This window comes from Girardinichthys multiradiatus, chromosome 14 (genome assembly GCF_021462225.1).
Source record: "Girardinichthys multiradiatus isolate DD_20200921_A chromosome 14, DD_fGirMul_XY1, whole genome shotgun sequence".
NCBI lineage: Eukaryota > Metazoa > Chordata > Actinopteri > Cyprinodontiformes > Goodeidae > Girardinichthys > Girardinichthys multiradiatus.
In genome coordinates this window covers 36,396,390-36,421,221 of record NC_061807.1, presented here as the reverse complement: position 1 = coordinate 36,421,221, position 24,832 = coordinate 36,396,390, and the positions used below count along the sequence as shown (strand labels likewise).

Below are 24,832 nucleotides of genomic sequence, written 5' to 3'. Positions count from 1 at the left end.
GACCACTGTGCAGGACTTGTATATGTCATTCCCAAGACGAATTGATGCTGTATTGGCCGCAAAAGGAGGCCCTACACCATACTAATAAATTATTGTGGTCTAAAACCAGGTGTTTCAGTTTCATTGTCCAACCCCTGTATCTATAGCAGTGGCGATTGCTCTAAGACTGGAAGGGAAGCTTGGCTTCCCCTAAAAGTTCAAAAAATAAGTGAACAAATATATACTGTAGTGTGTACATGTCATTGACTAAATATGTGCTACAACGCGCTCAACATTTGTTCAGAATCAACTTCTTATTACTGGTAACGACGCGGCTTTCCTCTCACTCATTCCCGCAGTTTCACAGTGCTTTAAACAGTGAGTTCAATAGCAAAGCTAAAATGCTGGGCTTTGTCCCGCCCATCGGACGTTCAGTGTCTCTGGGAGGCTTTGGGGCAGCCTTGGCTGCAGCGAAACGAGGCGAGTCATTGGATAAATTCTGGGCTTTGTCCTGCCCATCGGACGCTCAACATCTCTGGGGGTCTATGGGGCAGTGGGCTGGCCTCGGCTGGCCTGGACGCTCAGCTTCTGCATTATGATTGGATGATCTGTCTGAGGCTGAATCCCTTTTTGATTGACAGCGAAATGAGCAAATCAGCGAATCAGCGATCTTGAAATTGAGCTTTCCCTCCTTGAAAGACCAGCATCCGCCACTGTTGTACAACATTGACCCTCGTGGCAATCCGTGGCATCCTCTGGCACCCTCGTGGCACCCTTTTGGCCAGGGACTTCCACAGAGTGGCAGTGTGTTTTAAGCATTTATTTATTAATTGTCTGTGAGTCACATTTCAGAATAGCCGCTCTTGCTCTATAATAAACAGACTGTTTGTGCAACAAGCCTTCGTCATCCTTTCAGCACATCAATCATACACATAGTGCTATTTATTTTCCAATTCAAGTAAATACAGCCACCTGAAGTTATGGGTCTGACGCTGTTTATTAAATAAAAACCAATAAAGACATCATCATTTAAAAGTAACAGGCTATAACAATAATGACATCCCATTTGCCGATAATCAGCATTGGTTTACACAAAACCAGCCACCTTGGCATTACTTCTTGTGAGAGCTCCACAGACAATTGTAGCTATATTGACAACCCATTTAATCAGCATTAGCTTCCACAAAAACGTGGAATCCCCTGGCACCCTCCAAAAATGCTGTGGCAGCTCCGGCATACTGTGGCGGTTCTGGTGGCATCTAGAGCTGCAATCGGAGCTGCCAATTCTGCCTGCCACTGCCACGAATTCAGCGCAGCCCTGCTGAGGTTTCCTCATCCAGTTTGTTTTATTGAAAATATATGAGACAGTGGTTAGTATTTTATTTTTTGTTTTTGGCTTGAATTTATTGGCTTATTTACCTGAGTTTTGTCATATTTGTTTACCAGTATACCACCATATTACTTACGCACAACTCTCGTGAGATCTCTGCTGCTCATTACCTTCTCCATCTTGTTCGAGAACTTTCTTTGGCAGGCCAAAAATTTAAGATACAAACTGTGAGTTTAAGGTGTATATTTTATTATTGAGCAAAACAACACACAAAAAAACAACAATTCAAACAAAACATTCAAAGTCCTTGAAAAACAATTTCAGATATTATGGAAAATAATTTAGTATAACTGTCTAAACACATTCTATACTTTTTGTCAAATCAATGTAAGATCTTAAGCAAATCACAGTAAATTATAGAAATTCTGCATGAGAAATTACAGTATCAACACAATTCAATAAAAATATCCAAGGGCAGCTGTAAACATTTAATATTTGTTTCTATTATTCACCAAAACTCACAATATACCCAGTTTTATTTAAAAACGATTTTGTTTAGATATCTAGTAATATACCAGTTTAGTATCATATTCAGAGGTTTGGCTTTTTTATGTTTATACAAAACAGATTATTTTCTTTAGTGTGGCTTTATTTCTGCAACACATAAACACTTAAAAACAATACAACGCAACAGCTTCGATAGTTCTCTGTACACCCAGGCTATTCATTACTAACCGAAGATAAGCGTTAGCTCCCCCTAGAGGCATTCTAGTTTTGTGTTACAACAGTTTGCCAATGTGGACCTCATAGTGGATAAACAGAAGCTGTCAAGAAGCAAATATCATCGTAATCCAGACATTCCTGTTGTTTTTAGTAATATAGTAAACATGCGTAATTAACAGTGCTGTCAATGTTCAGACAAAAATCACTTTGTTCCTGGTTTTCCTTTACTTTGACTCTTTCTTCTCTTTATCACTCTTCATACTTGAGCCCAAAATGGTTAACTTATCCCAAACAGCTTTCTTGGCTTCCTGAAATGCATCCCCTACAGTTCTTGATCCTGCAGCAGCACGGTATCCCATCAAACCTCCCTTCAGACCCCCACTTAGAGCGGCTGTAGAAACTGATGGCGTGCTTTGGTCTGCTGAACGTTGTGGTGGAACCCCAAAACTACTAGCAATGGATTCAACATGTTCTGCCACACCAAGGAAGGCCCCTAACACGGCACCCGTTGCAGCCGCCACTACCAGCAACATTAACTTATTAAGTACATTACTTTTAGCTCTGCCTCTGGTTTCATCTGGTGATTGATCAGTTGACTGCCTAATATTTTCCTCCTCTATCTGTATGTGGTTTTTTACTGCTTGTAGCATCTCGTTGGTGTAATACATTCCATCATTTGCTTCACCTATCATATCAATTGTCCTCAGTATCTCTCCCACGTGGAACTGGTTGTTTCTGTAAGGGTCTTCTGCATTACGGTTCCAGTATTTATTGTCAACAACATGGCACCTGCCTCCGCACTTTTTCACCAGGTTGCTTAGTTCTTCATTGTGAAGAACAAAGTCCTCTATTCTCTTTCCATCTGGGAGCTGGTCTCCATGGGTGAAGATAATTGCAGCAAATTTCAGAGCATCTTCAGAGAAGCATTGACATATTTGTTTGATTATGTCTTTTTCGTGCTCTGTGAATTTCTCAACTTGAAGAACAATAAGAAACCCATGAGGTCCAGGAGCGCACTCTGTGATGCATCTCACTACCTCTTTCTTAAGCATGACTTCAGAGCCACATGTATCAAAAACACTGTGGCTGTCAATCAGAGTGAGGTTTCTGCCATCAACAGGCCTGGTTTCTCCCCGAGATAGACTTGTTTCAGAAACAGGTGAATGGCTTATCTTGAAGACTTCCTCGCCAAATATGGTATTAGCCAAGCTGCTTTTCCCACATCCAGTTTTCCCCAGTAGGACAATCCTCTTTGAGTCAGGCTCTAGAAGACAAGATTAGTACAAGTGAAGTACATTTAAATTGTTTTAACTCACTGCTCAGCAAACCTCTCAGTTTCAGACGCAGAAACTTGTGATCCTGTGAGTTGATTGAACAAGAACGTAATGACAACAAAAACAACATACCTATCACACTTTTTATATTATTTCATCAAATGTTAATGTTATTTCTCTTCTAACAATCCTGGAGAAAATATGCTAAAACTGTTGGGGGCAACTTCTTATTGTGTTCCACCTGTGTCCCTTCAGTACAAAGAAAATTGTTATTTTAAGAATGCCGTAGAAATATTTAGCATCAATATTATTTTATTTTGGTGTTGTATAAGGTAAAAGTCACTACTTAGTACAATTTTATGTACCCACCAAACATAGAAATTATTTATGAATTTATTAACTATTTTTAAACTTGTTAAATACGAATGCCAAAAATTAGAAGCAACACTGATTCTGATAAAAAATTTTTTCTATGCAAAGTCACATATAAATAAATTGGTCTATGCGGGCCTCTAGGCCTCAAGTAATGCTCCCCTGAAGATTGCCGTGTAGCATTTTTTTTTTTCATAAATGGCATTGACAACTTCAGTCCATGATTCAGTATGCATTAAAAATATTCATCAATATTCTGAACCCCTTAAATGCCACAACCTTTTTAAAAAAAAAGTAAAAAAATCAAAATCCCAAAAAAGACCAATTTTGCCCATTTTTGTACCCACGTATGTTAATTTGCAAAAAGGACTGATTTACTGTTTACAATATTTACTTGTGAACCAATTGATTATTGAGTTAGTTAAAACATAATTGCCTGTAAAGTTTTTTTTTTGCTTGAAAACAATGACCTAATGAAACCCTTAAAGACCAAGATGTTAAAGTTTAGCACATTATCATAAGAAATGCTGACAAATATCATTGAACAGGACCAAGAAAGTTGACCCATAACCAACAAACAGATACATGCTTTATAAAACAAAAGTAAATTATGATGTCCAGAGCTGTTAGAGAAGTACAATAAGCTCAACTGACCGTCCATGTTAGAAAAAGATGTCAGAAAAAGCCAACTGAAGAGTTCTTAGCTGTTCTCATTCTCGACTGTGCCTTGTCCTCGCTGGTAGATGTTCTATTATACTCTTAATTGACTGCCTTTTTTTCTGGTTTGGCTGGTTGGTTGGCCTTTTTACAACAAGTCTATGACACACAGCATGTGACCAAATTGGTCACTAAAAATATAACAAAAATATAACTTTAGTTATATTTTTAGTTAAGTATTTTTAGCTAAGTACTTTAGTTAAGTATTGAGAAACAAAATAACAAATCATATAAAATTAGTGATGTTACCTCTAACACCGAGGCTTCAAACTCGACAGGGTAGCTATGGTGAAGCAGTGAGCTGGAGCTTCCTTCATGTGACGTCCCCGATCACATGTGAACCACTTCACTGCTTCATTCAGACCGAGTCAGCTGACTGCTTTGAGTTGACTGGTTGAGACATTGAAACATTTGCCGCGATTCAGTGTATTTAAGATGGCTCAATCCCCGGTTCACATCCCTGTTCTATACGTATTATACGTTACGAACAGGCTCTCGTTTTTGGATATTCTGAGTTTTGGTGGATTATTCTGTCATGGAGCAACCATCTAGGAACTGTTCCCAAGTGTGGGAATATTTCGATTTGGTGCCACCTAATAAGGTAATGTACATTCAAAGTGTTTATTAGAAAGCCTATAGCCTATACTATGCAGTAGTGTTATAGTCATGGTATCATGTTATGCAAGAGGTGTGGTAATCTTGGTTTTACAGGTGCAGTGTTTGCTTTGCCCGCAGCTGCTGACATATAATAATAATGATAATAATAATACGTCATCAATGCTGAGGCATTATAGAGCCAAACACCAGAACACTCAGCCTCGTGCCACCAATCAAGGTCATCATAACATAGATATACATGCAGAATTAGAAAGAATGACAGTTAAATATTTGTAAGTTAAAATGAAGTTACTTGTCTTTATTATTTTCTTCTTTATTTTTTGTAGGATCCAGGAAGCAAGAACTTGATGAAGCTCTTGTGGACTTCATAGTGAAGGACTCCCAGCCTTTCTCTTTATCCAAACCTAAACCACCCAGCCAAACAGTTCCTTGTCACACCAGCCTCCTCTGTTCGCTGTGAAAGAGTATTTTCCAAAGCTGGAGAAATTGTCTCAAAAAAAGAAACCGTTTGAGGTCTTCTACTGTGCAGAAATTACTTTTCTTGAATAAAAACACCTGAAGTAACACAAGTACCCTCTTTATTACACCAAGCACAATGTCCAAAAACACTCAGTACACCAAGCACACTCCCAGAGAAAATATCAGAATCAGCTTTATTGCCAAGTTCGTACATACAACAAACAAGGAATTTGACTCCGATACACTTTGCTCTCTGGGTTTCTTTTTTTTTGTTTGATTTTGTGTTATAAGATATATTCTGCATATATCTTTATGTCCTTAAATACATATATACAATATACACATATAAAAGGTGGAATTGTGACTTGGGTACTCTATTAAAAGTTAATCAGAGAAACAGCCTGGGGGAAGAAACTGTCTCTATGGCGACTGGTTTTAGTAAACATCGCTCTGTAGCGGTGGCCTGAAGGTAAAACTCTTGAATACAAACAGTTTATGTGCAGGGTGTGTGGGGTCTGCAGAGATTTTTGCAGCTCTTTTCCTGACAATGAAATGACAATTCAAGTTTAAGAAGCCAGAATTATCCTAATGGCTATTTTTAATCTGTAATCCCCTACAGTTAACATTGTTTTTTAACGAGTTTATTACTCAGAATCTTTAATGAGTTACTAAAAACACATATGTACAACACGCATATATACATACATACAGGTCCTTCTCAAAATATTAGCATATTGTGATAAAGTTCATTATTTTCCATAATGTCATGATGAAAATTTAACAGTCATATATTTTAGATTCATTGCACACTAACTGAAATATTCCAGGTCTTTTATTGTCTTAATATGGATGATTTTGGCATACAACTCATGAAAACCCGAAATTTCTATCTCACAAAATTAGCATATTTCATCCGACCAATAAAAGAAAATTGTTTTTAATACAAAAAACGTCAACCTTCAAATAATCATGTACAGTTATGCACTCAATACTTGGTCGGGAATCCTTTGGCAGAAATGACTGCTTCAATGTGGCGTAGCATGGAGGGAATCAGCCTGTGGCACTGCTGAGGTCTTATGGAGGCCCAGTATGTTTCGATAGCGGCCTTTAGCTCATCCAGAGTGTTGGATCTTGAGTCTCTCAACGTTCTCTTCACAATATCCCACAGATTCTCTATGGGGTTCAGGTCAGGAGAGTTGGCAGGCCAATTGAGCACAGTGATACCATGGTCAGTAAACCATTTACCAGTGGTTTTGGCACTGTGAGCAGGTGCCAGGTCGTGCTGAAAAATGAAATCTTCATCTCCATAAAGCTTTTCAGCAGATGGAAGCATGAAGTGCTCCAAAATCTCCTGATAGCTAGCTGCATAGACCCTGCCCTTGATAAAACACAGTGGACCAACACCAGCAGCTGACACGGCACCCCAGACCATCACTGACTGTGGGTACTTGACACTGGACTTCTGGCATTTTGGCATTTCCTTCTCCCCAGTCTTCCTCCAGTCTCTGGCACCTTGATTTCCAAATGACATGCAGAATTTGCTTTCATCCGAAAAAAGTACTTTGGACCACTGAGCAACAGTCCAGTGCTGCTTCTCTGTAGCCCAGGTCAGGCGCTTCTGCCGCTGTTTCTGGTTCAAAAGTGGCTTGACCTGGGGAATGCGGCACCTGTAGCTCATTTCCTGCACACGCCTGTACACGGTGGCTCTGGATGTTTCTACTCCAGACTCAGTCCACTGCTTCCGCAGGTCCCCCAAGGTCTGGAATCGGCCCTTCTCCACAATCTTCCTCAGGGTCCGGTCACCTCTTCTCGTTGTGCAGCGTTTTCTGCCACACTTTTTCCTTCCCACAGACTTCCCACTGAGGTGCCTTGATACAGCACTCTGGGAACAGCCTATTTGTTCAGAAATTTCTTTCTGTGTCTTACCCTCTTGCTTGAGGGCGTCAATAGTGGCCTTCTGGGCAGCAGTCAGGTCGGCAGTCTTACCCATGATTGGGGTTTTGAGTGATGAACCAGGCTGGGAGTTTTAAAGGCCTCAGGAATCTTTTGCAGGTGTTTAGAGTTAACTCGTTGATTCAGATGATTAGGTTCATAGCTCGTTTAGAGACCCTTTTAATGATATGCTAATTTTGTGAGATAGGAATTTTGGGTTTTCATGAGCTGTATGCCAAAATCATCAGTATTAAGACAATAAAAGACCTGAAATATTTCAGTTAGTGTGCAATAAATCTAAAATATATGAATGTTAAATTTTCATCATGACATTATGGAAAATAATGAACTTTATCACAATATGCTAATATTTTGAGAAGGACCTGTACATAAGTGCTATTATTTACACAAGAGGTGCATCATAGTCGCAGGGCTTCATTTGGTGCAACAATCACTACTGCCAGTAGATGTCACCCAAGGGAATTGAATGAACCTTCGGGTAGTGAACCACTTTATGACACAATGTTTAAAAATGATTATTTGCTTCAAAAAGCCTCATTTTGACATCACTATATAAAATGATTGCCAGGGTGTCATATCCACGTTGGTTTCTGTACAGGCTGCATGCATGCAGGCTGTGTTTGTGTGCTGTGTTCTCTCTGTGCAGGGCGTGACTGGCAGGTGCTGCTGCAGAGGTGTTGCTCATCTGAGAGCAATCAGCTGGGCTACTTATGGAGTGGAAACCCCTAGGGAGGCGTCAGCTCGTTTTCTCACTTGGCGTGATCATCCTTCGCTGAAGGAAGTTGTGGAACCTTTCTGGTCTCCGTTTTTACCCAGAATGTTTACCAGCTTCTGTCTTTCTCCTTCAGAGAGACCCCACATTTGTCCACCAGCTGCAGCCCTGGTTCCAGTCTGACCTTTATCCGTGTTTCTAAATAAACTGTTAAAACGCTGTCTTTGTCCTCGTGGTTGTGTATAACAGAGTCTAAGAAACCCCCCTTATGACACAGGGGTCAATTTTATGACCAAATTGACTGAGTAGTATTAAAATAACCTTTATCATTAATGTCATATCGATACCCTGATGGAGTTTTTCCTTGAGAAAAACAACTTGGTCAAAAGGAGCGCTGCAACTGCAAGAGGCTCAAGCTTTTACAGGTCCTTCTCAAAATATTAGCATATTGTGATAAAGTTAATTATTTTCCATAATGTCATGATGAAAATTTAACATTCATATATTTTAGATTCATTGCACACTAACTGAAATATTTCAGGTATTTTATTGTCTTAATACGGATGATTTTGGCATACAGCTCATGAAAACCCAAAATTCCTATCTCACAAAATTAGCATATTTTATCCGACCAATAAAAGAAAAGTGTTTTTAATACAAAAAACGTCAACCATCAAATAATCATGTACAGTTATGCACTCAATACTTGGTCGGGAATCCTTTGGCAGAAATTACTGCTTCAATGCGGCGTGGCATGGAGGCAATCAGCCTGTGGCACTGCTGAGGTCTTATGGAGGCCCAGGATGCTTCGATAGCGGCCTTTAGCTCATCCAGAGTGTTGGGTCTTGAGTCTCTCAACGTTCTCTTCACAATATCCCACAGATTCTCTATGGGGTTCAGGTCAGGAGAGTTGGCAGGCCAATTGAGCACAGTGATACCATGGTCAGTAAACCATTTACCAGTGGATTTAGCACTGTGAGCAGGTGCCAGGTCGTGTTGAAAAATGAAATCTTCATCTCCATAAAGCTTTTCAGCAGATGGAAGCATGAAGTGCTCCAAAATCTCCTGATAGCTAGCTGCATTGACCCTGCCCTTGATAAAACACAGTGGACCAACACCAGCAGCTGACACGGCACCCCAGACCATCACTGACTGTGGGTACTTGACACTGGACTTCTGGCATTTTGGCATTTCCTTCTTCCCAGTCTTCCTCCAGACTCTGGCACCTTGATTTCCGAATGACATGCAGAATTTGCTTTCATCTGAAAAAAGTACTTTGGACCACTGAGCAACAGTCCAGTGCTGCTTCTCTGTAGCCCAGGTCTGGGGAATGCGGCACCTGTAGCCCATTTCCTGCTCACACCTGTGCACGGTGGCTCTGGATGTTTCTACTCCAGACTCAGTCCACTGCTTCTGCAGGTCCCCCAAGGTCTGGAATCGGCCCTTCTCCACAATCTTCCTCAGGGTCCGGTCACCTCTTCTCGTTGTGCAGCGTTTTCTGCCACACTTTTTCCTTCCCACAGACTTCCCACTGAGGTGCCTTGATACAGCACTCTGGGAACAGCCTATTTGTACAGAAATTTCTTTCTGTATCTTACCCTCTTGCTTGAGGGTGTCAGTAGTGGCCTTCTGGACAGCAGTCAGGTCGGCAGTCTTACCCATGATTGGGGTTTTGAGTGATGAACCAGGATGGGAGTTTTAAAGGCCCCAGGAATCTTTTGCAGGTGTTTAGAGTTAACTCGTTGATTTAGATGATTAGGTTCATAGCTCGTTTAGAGACCCTTTTAATGATATGCTAATTTTGTGAGATAGGAATTTTGGGTTTTCATGAGCTGTATGCCAAAATCATCCGTATTAAGACAATAAAAGACCTGAAATATTTCAGTCAGTGTGCAATGAATCTAAAATATATGAATGTTAAATTTTCATCATGACATTATGGAAAATAATTAACTTTATCACAATATGCTAATATTTTGAGAAGGACCTGTATTTGACAGTAATGATCAACAACCCATGATAGGTGCTGCTTTTACCAAAAAAATAAATAAATAAATAAAAAACTCACTTTTTATGGTATAATAGAGGGAGTACCTTGGATCAGGTTTCATGTCCAGTACTGGTGGGGGCTAACTGGTTCAACTGGACCTATCAACAGTCATTCTTTGACGTTGCAGACATGTTTCAGTTTTGCAAGTAACGTCAGGATATATAGTTGGTAGTTGAAAAATCCAACCTGAAATTTTCGGTCCATCCTGTTAACCTTCACAGATTTGTTCAATAGAATTTACTTTTTCCCCAAGTTATCTGGAAACCTATACACTGTTCTCAATACATGTCTTAGCAGTTTAAAGCCACTAGAGAACAAATCTAAATGAAAATTCAAAAAACACTAAATAAGTGCATTGGCCATACATAGAAATACTTTATTTTGTAGACCGCCACCATCTCAAACTGACATCTCTGCGCACAGATTGGAGAAGTTGATTTGCTGTAATCGTAAATATTAAAATATTAAATTATGATCTGCAACCAACTAATAAAGCAAATTGAATAACTGAAAGTGACATTTTGTTATTGGGAGAACTATTTTAAGTTAATTTAATTGATTTTATTGGAAAGTATGTACAGTATGTTTAATAAATACAAGAGTTCCAATTGCAATTGATCTATGTACTCATTAAAATGTAATCTAATAGTTTTTTAATGTTCAGAATTTTTTTCTTCTGTAGCATTAGCCATTCAATAAAACATTTAACAAAAATATGGCTGTGGAATGGAATGGGAGGACAACAGCCACACCTTTGCATACCTTGTAAGGGTGGTGTTTGTTTTCTTTATTTTAGAAAAGATCATTTACAATGAAAAGATTTAAATCCTTTCAATAAAGCAATTATACAAGTTAAACCTCAAAATAAACTGAATTGAATTGAAAACTATGAAGCATACAAAACACTTAATGTTCTTGTCTTGCGTAAGAAGGGCAGGACAAAAGTGACACACCTTTATAGCGTTATAGGGTGGCATCTGTTCTCTGTGTGACAAAAAATATGCCCATGTTGACAACAGAGAGGCCCAGCTTCAAATACGTACATATTGAGTTAAACACTAAAACTATGAAACAATTGTGATTAAGGCGTTACCATGTGCCAAATGTTCAAAAACATTTCCTGTAATCAACCGACTGGTAGACGTTTAGACGGTTATCAGGAGCAAAGATGACTCAAAGTTAGTCCGAGAAATGTCGATTTAACTGCTAACGTTCTATTAAGAGTTAGAGTTAGTTTGCAGAAAACATGGCTCACTGAAAAAATCTTTGTGTTAATTCATTTCATGTACCACAGCTTCTCAAACCATGGTGCAGGTGCACTGATGGTACTTTGGCCGCCTTAAGAGGTACTCAGAGGAAATATTAGTTATAAATTTGCAATGCGAATGCAGACAAATGAACTATGTTTTGAAACTAATGAGATTGAACCGTCAAAAAAAAGATGTTCAATTCTATTGATCTTTACTTCAAACACAAACCACTAATTGCTGTATGGAAAAGCCCTTAAGTATAAACTGAATGATGACAGCGAACCAATAAGGGGACACAATATTTAATTGAGCTCTGTTGTCAGAACTCTGATCTGGGAATAACACCGATCCCAGTGTTAGAATCATTTCTACTTTTGAGTAAAAATGAAATCTATCACTGTATTGCATGCCTCAACCATGCAAGCAGTACCGGTTGATAAGAATGTTTTATTCTTAAGATATTTTATATAATACAACTAACTGAAAAAGTCAGTGTTCTGTTGTATTTATAGAAATAAATAGTGGTAACTGGAATACTTAGTATTGAGGTCATACTAATTTGTTTTAAAAGGTTTGATTATCATTGGACCACTGTTTTTAGAGAAGCAAGTTGTCATGTAATTTATTTAAAAAAAATAATCCGGATGGTGTTTAATTACTAAACCTTTAATAGCTAGTAATGAGGCTCACAAGATTATTGTCAAACTGGTCCATCCAACCAACTCTAATCTTAAACCATAGATTCATTCTCTGTCAAGTGTTGTTTCAACGCCGATATCAACAAGGCTACATATTTATACATATAAAACAATTTACTGTGATGTTTGAGTGAGAGTTGCAGTTGCAATTATTTATTTCTTAGGACAGAGTGTTGAAATTAATAAGCACAAGTCTGTCTGAAACATGACGGTTAATATAAATATTGCTAGTCGGCTAAAGAAAACTTAAAAAAGCCTATGAAGAGACGTGACTAAAAGTAACAACAATTCAGTTCAATTCAGGTTTATTTATATAGCGCCAATTCACAACACATGTGGTCCCAAGGCATTGCACAAAGTCAATTCAATCGAATCATACAGATTTCAAGTAGGGTACATACATTCTAAAAATCCTAAATATCAAGCAGTGCAGTCGGATTCAGTTTATTATTCAAATTGGTTAAAAGCTTTTCTATTCAAGGAAACCCAGCAGATTGCATCGAGTCAATTTTAAAGCTTGTCTTCTTGTAGTCTGTCAGGGTGCCTAAAAGGTCAGGCTTAAGATCCTGACTGCAAAAACCTGTCATATTGTGGTTTGAGGGCGGACCAAAGTGCAGACAAGAGCTGGGCAGCAACATGTTGTAAAAGGTTTTCTGCTTTATTTCCAGAGGTTTTCAAAGAAACCAAACAAGGCACTGCAGATACAAACAAACGTCCACATCCAAAAAAACTTACAAGAGGTTCTGCAGGAACATGGAACAACTCAGCACAAATACATGGGTTGAGAACAGGGTATGACAAACACAAGGAACCAGCAACAAACACTGACAAAAAACCAACTAATATACTGAGGGATAACAAAGGGTAGGTAATCAGAGAAAACAGGGGACAGGTGTGACAAGGAGGCAGGGAGGCAGAAGGAACATGTGAAACAAATACAAAGGCTGAGGATGGGCAAAGTAACTAATAAACAATAAACAGAAACACAGACCAAGCAAACCTATAGACAAAGATAAATAATCAAATGGGGAATAAGAAAACGAGAATAATCATGACTAAAGTAAACAGAGAAACTAGAGGGAACATAGGAACAATAATAACAACCTGAGAACAAACAAAGAACCCATAAAGAAAACCTGAATACAAAAGTAAAGAAACCTAACCACACTGACTGAATTAACTGGAAAGGAAACAGAAAATAAACTAGTAAACAAGAAGAGTGCAAAGGAACAAATAATAAAACACAATTAACCACAAAGATACTAAAGAGAAATAAAACTAGAGAATCCAGGGAAGATCAAGAACTATAATAATTACAATAATAATAATAAACCAAACAATGTAATAAGAAAACAACCATAAAAGAACTTAAGAAGTAAACACTAGGAGGCGGAAGCGGGAGAACAGAAAACATGATACAAAAACCAAAATAGAAAAATCTAAGCAAAAGGTAAACAAACACAAAGCCACAAACAGAGTCCAAAAATGTCACTCCGTGACAAAACCTTACAAAATATCTGTCCATCTAAAGTTATTGATTATTTTAGATGTTTTTCGTTTCTATTTTTAATTTAGTTGATTTCTTCAAAAACATTTGTAGAATTGTATAAGCCTATTTTAGCTATGTATAATGAAAAAAAAGATACCAGATTTTATCATTTTATGGCATGTTAACTGAATTTAAAGAAAATAAACTAGACTTTTTTTTAACTCTGTATTTAGCACACATTGTGACACAAATGTATTTTTGGTAATAGAACAAATACAATTTGTGAGTTTATTTCTGAGGATAAAGTGTGATTCAAATGTGTAAATGAAAAGGATCCATGATCAACACTGTGTTTTATTCAGCTATAACATTTACAAAACAATATATGTATACAAAACAGAGACACAGAGGGCATTATACAGCTAACTGTTAAAAATCTATCTCCACATGTTGAAACTCATATGTACAAGGATTTACCTTTGAATTCCTTAAAATCTACAAGAAAAATTTATGGCAAGGAAACATTCCAGCCTTTCATCCCCTTTCCCCAACAATATCAATAAAAATAATCTGCTGTTCGGTTTACATATAAAGGGAATCAACATTACATTTTCACACAGTGCAACTGCCTCGAGCCAGAACGACAAGAGCGATGAAGGGCAGTGGAATGATTCTTCTACAGGGTTTATTCGAATGGACTGAAAGGGTTATATAGTCTTTCAAACGGAGCACAAAATCGATTAAAGATTTCCTCAAATGCAACTGGTCCTCCCTCCTCAACTACCTGCACTATGTCACTGACTGGCAAAGGAAAGCTTACAGCTCTCTCAGTTACATCTTTAACTGCTTCCAGTATTGGTGCAACTACCCATGAAGGATCATGAGATGGACTTAATATTCCAGGGCAGGAAAGAGGTATTTCAGTCAATGTCTTACCAAATCGGAAAACCGGCACTGTAATTAATATTGGGAAGGCTAAAGTAAGGAAACCTTTTATCCAAAACTGGGCAGTACCAATCATTTCCTTATTAAATATTTTTCTTTTTGCCTGCTGTCGGATCTCATCATCTGACATGTTTTCTGAAGACATTCTGATAAGCTGTGCCCCTTCTTGTATTTTTCTCTCCGCCTCATTAAGTTCAGTATTACTGTAGTGTCCTCCTCTGTTTGTCATTATTATCTTGTCAATGTTGTTGAGCATCTCTGCCAACTGGAACTTGTTGCTTCTGTAATTCTCTTCCTGGATGTTCTTCCAGTATCTGTTATCAAAAACATGGCAGCGACCTCCACACTTCTCCACCAGTTCTCTCAGACCATCACTTTGACCAACATACTCTTCTATTTTCATCCCTTCAGGGAGCTGGTCACCATGAGTGAAGACCACTGCTGTGTATTTCAGGGCATCATCTGAGAAATAGTCACATATTTTAGTGACAACAGTCTTCTCCTGCTCTGTGTATTTTTCCACTTTCAGAACAATCAGAAAGACATGAGGTCCAGGAGCGCACTCTATGATGCATCTCTCCCACCCTGGCTTTATGGTGTCCAGAGACCTCTCTGTGTCAAACAAACCAGGAGTATCAATCAAAGTGAGATTCTTTCCATTGACACACTTGGTTTTTGCCTCGGAAACAAACTTAGCATTTTTAAGTTTGAACATGGTTTCTCCAAAAATGGTGTTGGCCAGGCTGCTCTTCCCATTTCCACTTTTCCCCAGCAAGACAATCCTGAATGTGGCTGGACCTAGATGAGCACAACAGTTAATAAGTGTATTTACAAACACCTTGGTATACATGTCCCATGGATATGTTTGTCTTTTTCAGTTATATTCTCAGCAAAACAACTGTTGGGTTTGTATTCAAGCAGTTAGGAAAACTGGCTAAATGTAACAGAGAACTTTAAATCAATACCAATTAGTTTTCTATACAAACGTGACTGCTTCTCACTTGTAAAGGTTCCCGTTTTGGAAAAAGGTGTTCTCTGAAAAATCCAATCATCAAAATTCTGTAATAAATATGACTTTTATTGATGAAAATTTCTTGAAATAAATTCATCCTAATTATAATGACACACACAAAAAAGAAATTTAAGAATACAATCTTTGAGTACATCAATTCAGTGGTAGAAAGACAGTGTGTCAAAAAACAAAACAAAAAAGGCACCAGTTTCAAACTTATTGGCATCCCAAACAATCTATATAAAATAAATTTAGCTGAAGCATTTTTGTGATCTATGTGAGAACTGTTATTTTCTAATCCCTGCTACCCTAGGGTATAAATATGATGCTACATATGGGCATATTTCTTTTAGATTCTTATCTAGATGGGATAGACAAGAGGACATGCATTCAAGTAAGCTGTAAGTAAGCTGAGCGAAATCTCTTTGAAATGCAAAGACATTTTAAACAATATCTGTTGGACTCAGAAACTTTTATTTATATATATATTTATATGTATATTATATATATATTTATATATATATTTAATTATAAATTCCTTTAACTTGATCAAGAATTTCTTACCTGAGCTAGCATAAATAGTTATAACTTACCTTCCATGTTGTCGCAAAGGGAATTATGTGAAGAAAACGTCAAGACGTCTCGCCTGCGAGTCTGTCCTCTTGCTCTGTCTTACCTTTTGCTTTTGTTTTCCACCTGTCGGACTTGTTTCTCTGCAGCAAGTGCATGAAATAATTAAGGCAGGGTGTGCAACTACGATAAAAAGGTATTGTCTACAATGGAGGCAAACATTTTCAACAAACTTTATAACATAAGTAAATCTACCAGGGAAAACAGTCACACCTTTCCCTCAAAATTAAGTTGGGATTTGGGCCACTTCAAAAGGTTAATATTGCTACCAGGCAGAAGCAACATGCAGGTAAATTTGAAATATTGCTTCCAATTTAAATCTGCCAGGAATATGAATAATTTTGAGCTTAACTGTTTGCCTAATCAGCAGCAAAATTTTGCAAGGCCACCTCAATATTGAAGGAGGTGCTTGATGCAGAACTGGAATACAAATCATACCTACCTTTTACCTAGAGCAACACAGTTTCTTTGTGAATGTTGCTGATCTAATTAATCTGCGCTGCTCTACTCACTGAGCCTTTGAACCTCCTTAAAAGGTCTGTGGTTCAATATTATTATTATTAGTTTACACTGGTATGACTAATTTACTCCCACATTACTCAATTCACCTGAAAACAAGTAAGGGGCACACATGACAGAAAGGGCCTCACTAACCAGAATAAAACAGGAAACGCCACATGAGAAACTCAAAAAACTCTAAATTTAGCCTAAACCTAAACTACAAGTAATCATCATGACATAATGAGCAGTTGTGTGAAGCACAGTGGATATAAAAACTCTACACTCCAATTTTAGGATGCCAGGTTTAATAAGTGTGTACAGCTATAAACTTACATTTTGTTGAACCACCCTGTGTTTCTATTTCAGCATTCAGTCTTTCTTAGTGGTCTGTGAGCATCCCACTACTTGACTTGGCAACGTTTGTCCAAACTGCTTTGCAAAGGTTCCACAAATCTCTAGGATTGTGAGGACATCTCTCATCCACAGCCCTCTCCAGGTGACTACAGATTCTCTTCCAAATTTTATTACAAAGTCAGACTGGAACATTCAAAAACTCGAACTTATTCTTTAGTTGATTTAGCTGTTTCTTTGCACTTATAGTGGTGTTGAAAAATCCTTCTTCATCTGAAGCATTCTAACAGATGTCTGAAGGATTTTTGGGTAATATTTGCTTTACTTTTAGCAGTCCTGTCTTAATAGGGTCATTGGGCCTCCTGTTTGCATCTGGTATGGGGCAGTACTATCATATTCTTAGGGTGGATGAGCTTGTGTTTGTCTGCATTTCCTTATTCTGGTGAGTTGTTTTCTCCTTGGGGCGGAGGTGACCTAGAGGCACAGGTGCTCGCAGATTCTCATCATTTAATGACTGCCAGGTTAACAGTAAGAGGGATGCTCAGAATCAAGATTATATGACCACAGTGCTGTCAAGCTTTGCTAATGCTTTATGCTTTGACTACTTTTGACATTTTTTTCTTTCTGCTGATAAGTTTTATATTACACTGTGGTCACCATTAAAATGTATCTGTGATCACTCAATGCAAGGCTCGTTGAACTGAGATTGTGCTTAATGGTGAGCATACCTGCCTTATTTTAGGTTTCTGAACACTGTACAATCGGTGCTCCTTTTGCACTTGAAAACCACTGTTGACTCAAAGCTTTTTGTGGTTTTCTCAAAAGTCACATTATGCTGCTTAATTATGACCTAAACCCAGAGTGATCCAAATGTCCTACAGCTGCCAGCTCTATAGAAGATGCTGTGTCATCTACCTATTTTATTTCTGTTGGACACAATTTGATACAATTAATTGTGACATTCTGATAACTCAGCTGGAGAAGTGAATTGGGTTTTCACATAGTCTTATATTAGTTAAGAACATACATTAAGGAAATAAAGTTGCATGTCAACTTGGGTGAACATGTTCCTGAGAAACATGACATCTACAATAGGTTTACCCAAGAGAGCTCCTACCCTAATTTATATCAGATGCTTGTTGTTGAAATCATTATGGACATGACAACAGAATTTTTATTTTTCAAGGTAAATCTCTTGAAAGCTAAAGCAAAATGCACAATCAGTTATAGCACTGTAACAAATACAATACACACAGTTCATCTCAACAAACACATGCACTCATTAAAGATATTGAAACATTTACAAGCATTTATTGGCATCCTGGCAATCAAACATTTCTTATAAATGTTGACCTTTGTGCTTGGAAGGCCTCCTTGCCATCACCCTAATCTTTGGCTCCCTTCACAGATGTAATGGGTATTACCATTAAAGAAACTTTACATATGTATGTATACAATTCAGTAAGAGATTATTTCATTAGAAGCTACTAGATTGTAATGTAAAAAGGAAATCTGGCTGAGAAATTTGTCTGAACACATATATAGCAAGCTTTTAGAAGAAAATCCTAAGTCAGAAACATTTGAATACAAACTGTCCGTCAGTAATCTGTGCTCTATTTGCTGCAGTAATTTTATAAATGCAATAATTTTTTATGTTGGACAGCTGAATTTAAAGTAATACATGAGACAGGTGTGATCATCTTAAACCCAAATTATTATTTTTTTTCTTGAAATTACTGTTTGTTTTGCAAATAGAGTTGATTATTTTACCTCTTATATTCCATGTGAACCTGCTCTACCAGCTGCTAAAGCTGCCAGAGCTCTTGTTAATTCTATTACGAGCACTAACATTGGTTCTTCAATCAGTGGCGTTCTGAACAGGGCTCGTGTACTGACTCCTGAAACTTCATTAATCAACTTCTCCCTGTTTAGTTCGGTTTGTCTGTTTACTTTTGGTAGCATCTCTTGGGTATAGTAACCTCCATTGTTTACCTCAATGATCTTGTCTATTGTGGTAAGCAACTTTTTTACCTGATACTTGTTGCTCCTGTATATATCCAAGTCATTTTTCCAGTATTTATTATCAATCACGTTGCAGTGATTGCCACACTTCTTGACCAGAACACTCAAATTGTTATTTTTACTGACAAAATCCTTAATTGTTGATCTTTCATGCAGCTGGTCACCATGTGTGAAGAGCACTGTTGCAAATTCCAGAGCTCCTTTTGTGAAATACTCAGTGATCTTCTTTATTATCTCTTCCTCCTGCTCTGTGTATTTCTCCACTTTAAGCACAATGAGGAAAACATGAGGACCAGGAGGACATTCATTAATACACCTCACTATTTCAGCCCTTATTTCCTTCTCATCCCTCCCAGTATCAAAAAATCCAGGAGTGTCAACGAGTTTTATACTTTTCCCATTAACAGTGCCTGACTCTGCTTGACATTGACTTGTTCCAGAAGTAGGAGAATTATTTGTTTCACACATTTTTTGACCAAATAAAGTGTTTGCAAGGCTGCTCTTCCCAGCTCCAGTTTTTCCCAAGATGACAATTCTTCTTGTGAACTCTATGAGAAAAAAAAAAACAATTCTGTAAGTTATTCAGTAAAACACAGATGTATGTTGTGTGTTAGACAAATCTAAAGATGGATTTTTCTTCAAGTTTCTCCGTATCATTGGTGCATTCACACTGCCAAAGAAGTGCATCTGGTTCATTCTTGTCATTTTACCCCTTTGTTTATAATTGTCAAAGGGGAAACTGCAGCTTGAAGCTCATCTATGTCTGAGCCCATTGCAGAGAAAAACATTAAAGTTTATGTCAAGGACAGATGGGTACCTAGTGAGCATTATATGCATAGCAACTGTCGTCACTTAATGAATGTTCTGTGATCATTGCATGATGTACAAGCCTATAATTTTATCAATGTGGAAAATGCGTACAGAATTCAAAGTACATGGAAACCATTGCACAGTACTGAATCTTATAGAAAATGTTGATCCTGTTTAACATTTCTGAGTCCTCGTTAAGTTTTTCAACCCTGTCCATCAAGGTTCACCGTGAAACTCCGACCCTATTGGTCGCTGTAGCTTTCTGTCTGTCCTGTCTGTCCTTGTGATATGACTTGCTCATCTAAAGATTATATGTGCTTCAGAATGATGGCCAGGTGGGAAGGACTTGAGCACAGCTTGCTGCTCAACATTTGACATTCAAGTTCTTAGTTGACCACTATGCACCTCTTTTCAATGTATTGTGTACTGTTGGAAGTAGAATACTTTTAACAATTGTTGAACAGAGTGCACAGATTTTAGAAAAGAAAGCAACAAAAATACAACATGGATATGGAAAAAGCTGAACACTAGCCTCAGCAGCATAGTGTGAGAAACGCTAGCCCAAACATCCGCATCCCAGCATAATGGTTTCCGTGGATCAGGAGAGCAATGAGAATTACAGCCGTAGTAATTCAGAATATCCCAAGTGTATACTGAGATAGACAGGAAGCGATGAAGCGAAAGGTACAACTGTTGTCAGGACACATGAAGGGGTGCAGCTGTACATGTATGAGTCTCAATAATGGGAATAAAACCCATGTGCTTGCAGACCTGTAAATATGTACTACAGGACGGCCAGGAAAGCAGAGACTGGTGGGTTTTTTGGTTATTTTTGTTATGTAAAATGAGATAAGGGTTTTCTAGTTGTTGAGCAAAGAAATAATTGTTTGCTGGCTTGATGTTTTGGGACTCAAAGTTCAATTGATTATTTGAACACCCATTGCACTGAGAAATACTGTAAAGTTCCTTGGAAGTAAATGAATAAATAAAGAGAAGCTGCTAATTTCTCTACATATAAGAAATGTACAGTAATCTGATGAAGTATACACTTTGGAACAAATTATTTGCAATTAACTAGACTTTAATCACATTTTTATCAATTTTCTTTTAGCAACATGTTACAATTATTGCTTATTATTAGCTCTGATGTACTGCCACTGGATTCAGCAAGATGTTTTGTTATTTACTTTCTTAAACTTACCTTTTAGAAACCTGATCTACACTTCATTGCACTTTAGTGATTCACCAAAAGACCATGTTTTTTCTCCTGCCAGCAACTTACCTGACCAGTAGAAAAGAACGTTTTAATCAGATTCACAAAACCGGTCTTTAGAAAAAGTAAGTGTCATTGGCTTCTGCATAAAGGTAATAAGACTCCACAAGACAAAAAAATAAAATAAAAAAAAACAACTTTCTGTTAAATATAAGAAAATAGAAAACGACTGCCAGTCTATTTTATTATTTTCACAAAAATAACAACCCATTGTCCTTATAGGTTTTTGGTACATGTACTAAAAAAAAATGAAAGAAGAAATGAAAGCAACTTACCATCTGAAAGGAACTGGGAAGAAGATTCACTTATTGACTCGCATGATCCCATGTTTTTTCTGAATATTGCTTCTGAAGTGTTTTTTCTTGGTCAGGGCGGGAGAAATTTGGTCACTAAGAAGAAAAAACGGATATTTTAATTGTTCATGAATTTCCACCATTTTTAATATAAAGGTGTTTATCTGAGGGCTTTACCCTCACTAAACATGAAGATTAAAACAATCAATACTCCCGCTGCATATTAACGAGGCGCATGCGTGATTCCCGACCACTACTGGTTAGTCTGGGCGTCAGCAGGTATTGGCCTGTCTTAGCTCTATTGGCTACTGTATACAGGCTTAACCATCCGTGCATCTCTTTGTGCAAATTCGCTTTTCATCTTTTATTTTAAAATACAAGGGCTTGAAATCTGTCTTCAATTTTATTCGTATAGCCCAATATCACCAAGACGCTCGATGCGCAATTTGGTTAAATCTAAGAAAGATTAAATCTTTTAAACGAGGACTTATTTGCCACAGTTTAAAAGGAATTTCTGAATTATTAATAATATTTCAATCACTCAATGGCCACATTTATTTGCAAAAAAACGGAAACTTATTTCCTTTTGATATAAATTTCTATCACCTTATGTGTAGGCTACATGAAATTATGTATCTATAAAGCTGTACTGTCTTGAAATTAAACATTTTCTGTAACTTACAAGCTGTTAGAAGACTCACTGTGAGATTATCGAAGAGCCGGTAGTTTCCAAGTTGTTACAAAGTGAAGAGGATCACCACAGTGGCGCACCGCTTAGGGGTAATTAAATAATTTGTCAGGTTACTCATCCTCTCCAGCGCCCAACTTGTCTCATCACCAGAATGGACCGCCATCAAATTTCGTTCCGCCTTTCTTCCACCTCTTCATTTTGCAAATATGCAGCACCGATATTTTTTCTTATCCGTTGTCATTGCCACGAGGCCACGGCTTTACGCATAAAACATAGTGGCGCGTACTTGTCTCTGCGGACTCAAGACGTCCTCCGGACATGTCTGCGGAAAGCTCAATTTTTACGACCGCGTAAGCAGAGTCACACAATGACCGCGTCTTCACAGTGACAGCTGACAATGACCATCTCTGATTGATGCTGTCAAGTTCGACAGATTCTCTTTTTCAAAATAAATGAACTATTGATATGATTAAAATGAAACATTTGGAGATTGCAAAGCACTACACAGTTTACCACAATTCCATAAATAAAATACTTATCAAGAACAACTATAAACATACCGGAGCATAATGTGTACATGATGATGCCCCCTTCACACTTTTTTTTTGTGGTTATATTTGCATGGACGGACTAAAGAGCGGTTTAATACCAGAAATCTCTTTTATTATTCATTTGCCTTCTTAGAAATCTGACGGTGAAATATTGTGATTAATTTTCAAATTCTTTGCAGTCGTAACAAAAAGCGGGAATGGGAAATAATTCCACCAACAAAGCTTCAACAATTTTGTCCTCAGTTCCAAAACGCCTATTGAGTGTTGTTAAAAGGAAAGATGCAAAGTGGTAAATATGCCCTTGTCCTAGGTTTTCTGGAACATGGAACAGGATTGTCAAATAATTGCATTCTGATTTTATTAACGTTTTACACAACGTCCCAACTTCATTGGATTTGGGGTTGTATAAATCCGTACAACCAAATTCATATATACACTACTGGTCAAACGTTTTCGAACGCCTTTCTCAATCAATAGTTTTCTTTATGCTTATGACTATTTACACTGTATGTAGATTCTCAATGTCGGCATCAAAACAGTGAATGAACACGTATGCAATTATGTAGCAATAATCAATAATTCAATATATGTATATATATATATATATATTGAATATAGATATATATATATATATATATATATATATATATTGAATATATATATATATATATATATATATATATATATATATATATATATATATATATATTCAAAAGGCTAGGAAATTTAGCTTTAAAAAAGTTTTAATTCAAATACAGTCAAATATTGTTCTTAATGAGCATTACAGCAATCAAACCCTTCTTATAATAACTGACCAGCTTTTTGCATGTTTCCACTGGTATTTTGACAATTTATCTTTGGTGGTGATCTTCCAGTTTAAGTCTAATTTTGAGCTCCATCTAGATTCTCTCTCAGAATTAGGTTTGGATTCTTGCTAAGTCACACCAAAATTAAGTATAGCAAGGCAGACATTTTGGGAGCCTTTATAGAAAAGCTGTGTTTATATTCAGAGGAAGATATGCAACACCACTAATTATCATTTAGATGACTTCAGAAAGCAGTCGTTCACACTAAGTTTTATTCATGGAGTTTGGAGTAAAGGGGACTGAATACAAAAATTCATCCCCCTTTACTTTCAGATTTGTATTTGCAAGAAACATTTTTAAATATTTTCATTTTCCTTCCACTTCACAATTAAATGCTACTTTATGTTACTCTATCAAACAGTCCTGATAAAATACGCTGAAGTTTGTGCTTGTAACATAGCACCATGATAAAAGAAACACAACAAGTATGTTTATTTTCATAAAAGAATATATTATATGGGAATAAGAGTTCCACCCATTCAGGCAGTTTAAGGGTGGCAAGCATTTTCTTTGTGTAAGGTAGAACAACTTGAAATGGGTTGGACATTTAGAAAAGATGTATTTGTTTTGTTGGTAGCATGTTTACTTTTTGTAAGGGAAGCAATTTTCTCAAAACTACAGACTGGATTAGTTTAAGGTGTGTCCAAATACCGAGCTGCAGGAATCTAAAATTCAAATTAGGATATGTTTTTGTAACTTTGTTAGTAAATGATATACTTCTTATAAGCAATACAATGGCTGTTGGATGATGCATGTTCTGAACATGCTTCAAATTCAAGATTTTGAAGTGAAAATAACTTCTATCTGCAACTTGAAGGTTCAGGATAAAACCCAGGATCTTGTTCAAACGGATGACAAATTAACAAAGGAATATGTGACGTGAGAAAATTAGGCCATATCTTTTAATGGTGGAGAAAAGTTTAACCTGAGTGGCATGTTGATGACAAGGATAATAAGATGAGCAATTATACAAAGAAACAGACTTTTGTGTCCACGCCTTTGGTGTGAACAAATACCAAGTTAAAGATAGCTCATGTTGGTTTCATTTTCAAAATTGTGGACGGGCCTTCAAAGTGGCAGGCTATCAGATCTTTTGTAAAACAGAGAGGTCCTTTAAAAGGTCGAGAATCTGTCATGCAGTCATGAAAATGACCATCAAAATCTTCCTCTTGGTCAAGATAGATCACACTTATGCAACCCCCTATAAAACAGTTGTTCAATTTCATTTTGCTATTTGTTTTAAATCATGATTTAACGGGATAG

At 37.3% G+C, this 24,832-nt stretch overlaps 3 protein-coding genes across 3 annotated transcripts; all 3 read right to left on the bottom strand.

The window, feature by feature from the left end:
* Positions 1 to 2,256: 2,256 nt before the first annotated feature.
* Positions 2,257 to 4,339, bottom strand: LOC124880341 (GTPase IMAP family member 7-like). The gene is made up of 2 exons (XM_047385385.1): positions 4,333 to 4,339; positions 2,257 to 3,296 (listed from the first exon to the last, which is right to left on the bottom strand). Exons 1-2 carry the CDS (start codon positions 4,337 to 4,339, stop codon positions 2,257 to 2,259), a joined length of 1,047 nt encoding a protein of 348 aa, XP_047241341.1.
* Positions 4,340 to 8,246: 3,907 nt separating this feature from the next.
* LOC124880340 (GTPase IMAP family member 7-like) lies at positions 8,247 to 16,181 on the bottom strand. Its single transcript, XM_047385384.1, has 3 exons — positions 16,175 to 16,181; positions 14,673 to 15,367; positions 8,247 to 8,402 (listed from the first exon to the last, which is right to left on the bottom strand). Exons 1-3 carry the CDS (start codon positions 16,179 to 16,181, stop codon positions 8,247 to 8,249), a joined length of 858 nt encoding a protein of 285 aa, XP_047241340.1.
* Positions 16,182 to 18,836: 2,655 nt separating this feature from the next.
* LOC124880339 (GTPase IMAP family member 7-like) lies at positions 18,837 to 21,546 on the bottom strand. The gene is made up of 2 exons (XM_047385383.1): positions 21,444 to 21,546; positions 18,837 to 19,633 (listed from the first exon to the last, which is right to left on the bottom strand). Exons 1-2 carry the CDS (start codon positions 21,493 to 21,495, stop codon positions 18,837 to 18,839), a joined length of 849 nt encoding a protein of 282 aa, XP_047241339.1. The 5' UTR covers positions 21,496 to 21,546.
* Positions 21,547 to 24,832: the final 3,286 nt, after the last annotated feature.

What these genes read in the sequence shown, in the direction of transcription:
- LOC124880339 (XM_047385383.1), bottom strand. Translation starts at nt 21,495, where the DNA reads ATGGGATCATGCGAGTCAATAAGTGAATCTTCTTCCCAGTTCCTTTCA. An exon ending in TTCCCAGTTCCTTTCAGATG is followed by an intron (nt 19,634 to 21,443) that starts GTAAGTTGCTTT and finishes TTTTTCTCATAG; the next exon opens with AGTTCACAAGAAGAATTGTC.
- LOC124880340 (XM_047385384.1), bottom strand. An exon ending in ATGATGAGATCCGACAGCAG is followed by an intron (nt 8,403 to 14,672) that starts GCAAAAAGAAAA and finishes CTGTGTCATAAG; the next exon opens with GGGGGTTTCTTAGACTCTGT.